At 30.5% G+C, this 6,603-nt stretch overlaps 1 protein-coding gene and 1 long non-coding RNA gene across 10 annotated transcripts in view; one reads left to right on the top strand and one right to left on the bottom strand.

Moving 5' to 3' along the window:
* The window catches only part of LOC139426217 (uncharacterized), a 189,318-nt gene that overhangs the window by 31,173 nt on the left and 151,542 nt on the right, over positions 1-6,603 (top strand). The gene's annotated exons all lie outside the window — the stretch shown is intronic.
* LOC107444808 (uncharacterized) overlaps positions 1-6,603 on the bottom strand; it is a 36,541-nt gene that overhangs the window by 26,318 nt on the left and 3,620 nt on the right. For 8 of the 9 annotated variants that reach the window (XM_071184459.1, XM_071184455.1, XM_071184463.1 and 5 more), the window contains exons 2-3: positions 4,094-4,204; positions 2,151-2,287 (exon numbers count right to left, since the gene is read on the bottom strand). In XM_071184459.1, coding sequence (XP_071040560.1) covers positions 2,151-2,287; positions 4,094-4,196 — 240 coding nt within the window. In that variant the 5' untranslated portion in view covers positions 4,197-4,204. Of the gene's footprint in view, positions 1-2,150; positions 2,288-4,093; positions 4,205-6,228; positions 6,527-6,603 lie in introns of those variants that run through there. The other variant, XM_071184458.1, reaches the window with a different exon arrangement.

Below are 6,603 nucleotides of genomic sequence, written 5' to 3'. Positions count from 1 at the left end.
TGCAACTTTTAAATCAGGTAAATACGAAAATCGATGATTGATATTAAAATCGCGTGAATAAAAATCGAGATATTTGCAGAGCCTGGACTTGGGATTTCTAAAAGGCTTGTTTGTATTGTTTTTGTTTAGACATAATAAATAAAAATTTACAAGATTAACTGAATGAGTAAATAAATATTTTCACCGCAAATCCACCTCTATTTCTTTTTTTATTTGTTTTCATGCCAGAATACAAGAAGCAGCGACATCTGAATTACGAAAATACGAGCTATCCCGCCGACGGACAAAAAATACGGAAAATCTTACTTTCTGTGCGTGAAATCGGAGAAAATAGCTAATATAAATAAAAATGCGGGAGGGTAAGCAGCTAGGAAGCAGTTCGAATTTTCTGTTCATCTTTGAAAATCGTAAATAAATATAATTATTTTACTTCAACAACTGAATTTCAAAAAAAAAAAAAAAAAAAGAGGGATATTTATTTAAAAAAAACTAAACTTTCAGAGAATCGGAGTTTTTGATAAAAAGGCTGAAATTCGAGACAAAAAAAATCTCATCCCTGTATAAAGGTTAACCAGTTTTATCCCAAGGAAATGATTTTTAGGAAAACTTCAGAGGGAGGAATAAGGACTTTAATAATTTCGCTCATCGGAAAATTAAATTCCTCATAAAATATTTTACTTTGTGCAAAAAAAATTTCCAGCAGAAATTAGCGGGAAATTTTTTGAATTTGAAAGAAAAAAAAAGAGCAGAAATCCGCGAATCCGAGGAAGAATCTCATCCCTGTATTATATTATATTACTTCCCTTCAATAAGTTAATGCAAATTGTATAAAAAGTATCAAATATTCATTAATATATGTAATTATTATGTCAGTGTTTTCACTGCAGCGCGAGAATCTTGCATATTTTTTCTTTTCTCGCAATAAAAAATTATTAATGCGAGAAGTTCGCTTACTCTATTAATCAATTTCAAAATGTGCGAATTTTTGAAAAAATTTCATCTTTTGCCATTTTGAATAAAATTCGCCTCACTTTTCTTCCTTGATCCTTCATTATTTTGAACATCGGTCCTTGTTATCCAGCTTCCCTAGTTACCAGTATTATTCAGAACCGGAGCGAACAGCAGAACACCCCCCCGAACCCCTTTCAGAACACATTTCTCTGCAACCACATGTTCACTGTAGGTAAGGTTTCTTCATGTAAGATGTTTACATTTTTTGTGCATGAATGTAAGATTAAGGCGACATCTTCTACTCCGTAATGGACAAATAAAAATGAAACAAATACGGATAATTTTCAGCCAAATAAATGTAATAGCTGATGAAAAAGTAGATATAGAACATTTTCCATATGATGATACAGCAAAAAATATTCAATTAGAAGATGTTAAAAATGTACTATAATTAAAGAAATAATCTTTTTCCAAGTCTATTTGTGTTTTTTTAATTTTTAGAAATCTCACTTAACTTTTTGAAATCTCACCTTGTTTTTGAGAAAGGGTGAGAAATTCTCCTCCATTTTTTTTTGTAATGAAAACACTGTATGTGTTTAATGGTTACACATATAGATCTTGTACCTTTTACCAATGTTCAAGGTTTTGGACACTTTAAGACAGTTTAGGACAGTAAAACTCACATGTCCCATTCAAAACTCCAATCCTGGTTCAAACTGAATCATGTCTGTTAAAAGTTGGATATTGGGAGGAAATTTTAATTTCAGTGTAAACTCATTTTCAAGTTAACGACTTTCGTTTGTGAATATCAATTGGTACAGTTTGTCTACGGTAAGAACTCCCCCGCCACAAAATCGGAGGCCGTCTGCTGCTATGTGAACAAGAATGGCGTATTTCAGAGAGGGTAGATTCTCATGACTAACACAATAGACCAAAGAAAAAGATTCCCTTTCTCTCGCTGACCTGAGCCAAAACCTGTCCTAAGCGGTGACCCCACACCCCTACTAGTTATACCGCGTTACCATAGTCATAGCCACGGGTCCAGACGAATGGTTGGGGGAGTTCTAACTTTTGACAAACTATAAATGAATCACAGGTGTGCCAATTCTTCTTACAAATGTCAAGAATATCTTTAAATAATTTATCTAAGAAAAAACCAAGAACTCTTTAAAAAAAAAAAATTTAAGCATGTAACTTACACAAACTTGAGTACTGGCTACATTATAACTTTGGATCATTCTAGTGTTGTTAGCTATTATGGTCCTACATTCTACAAGTTCAGCTGTCAATGCTCTATTATTCTGCAACAATTCCTTCGTGCGACGGCTGTTTGAACCTAAACATAAGAAAAAACAAACCACAGTATGCTTTAATAAGACAGTATTACATTAGTCCGATCAAATTCTTAAATAAAAATCTGTTTGAAAATGTAGCATAAAAGCAATATATAAAAGTACAATTTGGGAATGCATTAAAGCAGCAAATACATTTATAATAAAATTAGATAATAATAATACAAAAGAACAATGAATGCAACACAGCACTTCTTCAAGGGACACCTAATATTTTCAGCTCCAAATTAAAAGTCACCAAACCATTAAAATGCAGTACACAGACATCTTTTTTAATTATTGATAGATTAATACCTTGAAAAAAGAATTCAAACACATTCACTTTTATTAACATCTAAATGTTATTTCAATGACTGTAAAAAACAATTTCCCCCTTAGATAGTCTGTATATATAAAAATTAAATTTTTAGCATTATTTACATTAATGTCATTATTTAGCAGTATGCAATTAGAAGCATTGATCATTTCATTTATTTATTGAATCAACACAATTTTTAAAATAAAGGACCATGAAATATTTAAAATAATAAAAAGGTGTAAAATTGATAAGCAGCCTGCATAAACACTAACTCATAGCATAGGTATGTTTCAGTTCTAAAGATTAGAAAAACAAAGAATTACTTTCTTGTCATTTATTTTTAAATAGTGGAGTTCAAACTATAACAGTGCACTAATTGAGATATTGCAATAACAAATATATTTTATATTAATCTTAAATATTTTTTCTTTAACAATTTCTTTTTTTTTTTAAAAAAAATATAGTATGAAAATTGTGATTTGAAATATTATAATAATGATTATAAGCATACTGTATAAATACAAGTTTGTTTGCCACTTAACAGAAAATAATTCTAATATTAAACTGAAAAAAAAATTTAGAAAAGCACCTTATGACTGCAGCAAGCATTATGCATTTTTAACAAGAATATAAAAATAAAGTAGGAAAAAGGTTAATTCTTGCAACAATTACATGATTTAACAAATTTTAAAAACTAACAGAACATGAAATTAGTGATGTCCTACTTTATTTTAAGCATTTTTAAAAGAACTTATGATTTTATCTAAAATGTGCTCACATATATTTTTTTCTATTGAAATTAACTCCATGTAATCTTTTAAAAATTGCCGATTTAAGTCCACCGGAAGTATGCGCAGTGCCGTTCCTGGCGGGTATGCAGCGAATGCCCCGCACGTAGGCGCCCAATTCAACTATTCGAAAAAAATCAAATTATAGCAAATTATTAAAAATTAAATTATAGCAAAGCTGTAAACTTTGATAACAGGAAGAAACAGTAAACTAATATAAGAAGTAACTTCTACACTTTGCTTCTACACTGGAATTTATGACCTATATTGTATGTTAGTAGTCTATTTTATTTGATGTCGAAAATAAATTTTTTGTCATATTTTTTCGTTGTTTTATTTTATTACGCCCATTTTCATAATCAAACACTTACACTAAAGTGACTTTAGTCTATAAGGAAACTATTCAGTTTAAACCTCAAACTAAAAATGATTATGAAAATTGGCCTTATCATCAGAATTTAAGCATAGTATATAGGGGCGCAGAAAATTATTCTTGCACGCAGGCGTTCGCCACCTCAGGAACGGCACTGAGTATGCGAATTCCCATTGGCAATTAAACTCATTAAAAATAAATGAGAGTAAATTTAATATATTTTTTTTCATTTGGCAGAATTTAGAAAAATTGCATACAAATAGTAGATAAAATCTAATCTAATCTTACAGTTATAAATATCATTACAGTAAATCAAACAAAAGATAACTACCTGCTTGGAGGATTTTAGACAAAGTAGTTTTCCTTCTCCTTTTAAAATGGCGATGAATCACCTTCTGCCCTTTGGGTAATTGCGAACGCTTTTTCTTCTTCATGTTTTTCTCTGCATAATTCAGCACAAAGTTAGTTTTGTATGTAGAAATTTAAAAATTACATCATTTTCTAAATAAGCTTGTTTATTCAATTATATGGTTAATACTGCTATTGGGAGATTTTGCCTAAAACAATCAGGAGACCCATGACAGAATCGCGACGACATGGCGACATTCACGCAGAAAGACTTTCGTTTTGGAAAGTAAACAATTTTGGTTTGCTTTTCAGTAGTAATTTACATGCAAAATTTGAATTTCACATTTAAGTAGATATCAAAAATCAATTTTGCATTTGCGGCAGTTATTGAAATTGATTTTTATGTGGCTTTTAGATATCCCGATATATTTCAGGTGATATGGGAAATTCGAATTGTGCATTTGATCATTTACTTTTCTTTTAAAGGCGAGGATTCAATTAACAATTATTACTTTTAATTTCCAAAATTTTTTAAAATCCATTTCATTAAATATAAATCCATTTCATTAAAACCATACATTTAGGTATACAAATGGATAACAAGCAATGAAAAAACTTTGTTCTTTAACTCAAATTCATAATTATTCAATACTGATATACTGAACTAAGAATTTCTAAACAAGAGTTATAATTATAACTGATCAAAGGATTTGCATCCAGTAAAAACAATGATGCAATTTCATACACAGAATCTGTCAGCTATTACACCCCTGAATAGGAATAGCTTAAATTTCAACAAATTAATCTAGCACTAAAAAGTTGAGTTTTTTTCTTTACATCTATTTAAACAAAAAACTATTTTTACAGAATTTCAATCGAGTACAAACTTCTATTTCTCGATTATCTATAACTCAAACTTGTGATAATTTGAAATATTTTATTTGTCCTCAAATTACAAAAAGGCATGGATGATAAAGAGAATTTTTGAAGAATGGCTGTCAAAACTTGATGGTAAATTACAAAGCAAACAAATTTTTTAAAATTATTCAGTGAAAAATTTTTTTTCTACTGCTGAAAAGACTTTTTCATTCTGCTTTCAACTTTAAAAAGTCAATAGTGAAAAGAAATAAAACTTTTGCAATAACTATATAACATTTAATCCTCGGACCGGGCAAGGTTGACTCAGCCTATCATCCCTTTGGTGGGTCGATAAATGAGTACCAAGCATACTTGAAAACTAAACACTGGGGGTTCAGCGTTCGGCTGACCACCTAACCGGAACATCTGCTCTTGCACCCCAGAGCCTAAGGACAAGAAAACTGAGATGGGTACAGTAGGCCTTGGCCCTCCATGAGCTATCGCGCCACTGTGTTTAGTTTATATAACATTTAAAATGCAGAGGATTTTAGAAATGCAAAATTAGCATTTCAATGTACCAAAAGAAAATTAGTAAGTATTTGTCATTAAATATAAAAAAAATTTACCTCTTAAAAACGTAAGATTTGAGGCTTGATTAACTTTAGATCATGATCATTATAACATTATATAATTACTAATTATGATGAGGTATGATCACATTACTGTCATCAATTACCATGACTAATCATTGCAATCAAGGACAGGGTTCGCCAAGTGGGCCCACTTTGAAAAAACACGCCCGGGTTTTATTGGGTGGGCCCACTTGGTGGGATTTATGAAAAAAAAAAAACCACTTTGTGGGTTTTTTCACAAATTGGTTTTTAAAAATTTGGTTGAAAAAGAAGTATCTCCTAATACTATACATCGTGGAAGTTAAAAAATATTTTAGAAATTTGCATCAAGCACATGGATGGGCAAATGAAAAAAACTGCTGGATGCCCTAGTTACCAAATGATACTAGGTGGAGTTCATATTGTGACCGCGTAAAAACTTTTGCCAGTAATTACTATAAATATCAAGAGATTGCTCTTGAACATCAAAATAAATTTAATAATATGTTAAAAATATTAAATAATGTTGGGCTTTATTAATAAACTATCAATTTGGAAAAACAGATATCAATTGTTTCTGAAGCTTTAAAAAAGCTTGAATCAGAAAACATTTCAATTTCAGAAGCTGTTGAAATATGAATTAGCTTACTATTGTGTGATGAATTAGAACCCCATAAACATTTTGTAAAAAGATTCCATTGGGCTGTTCAGCCACCTCAATTATTAGCATATGCATCCTGGATCCCGAAACAAGGGGACAATTTTTAAATGATGAACAAGAGCAATTAGCAGAAAACTGTCTTTCTAATCATTATCCAGGATTTCTGCCAGGTGTTATGGCATTCAAAATTTCCGATCCTGAATACTTTCCAAAATTAATGATGCTTGACACTGCTATTTAACAGTTTTCATCAAAACGTAGTAGAAAATTATGGCAAGAAAAAAAATTCCAAGTTTCCACAAAATTTATGCCAATTTTTTTTTCTTTACACTCAGCACCAGCATCCTCTGCCTCTATCGAAAG

This window comes from Parasteatoda tepidariorum, chromosome 8 (genome assembly GCF_043381705.1).
Source record: "Parasteatoda tepidariorum isolate YZ-2023 chromosome 8, CAS_Ptep_4.0, whole genome shotgun sequence".
Lineage (NCBI taxonomy): Eukaryota > Metazoa > Arthropoda > Arachnida > Araneae > Theridiidae > Parasteatoda > Parasteatoda tepidariorum.
The sequence above is the reverse complement of the archived record's forward strand: the minus strand, read 5'-3'. Positions and strand labels throughout refer to the sequence as shown.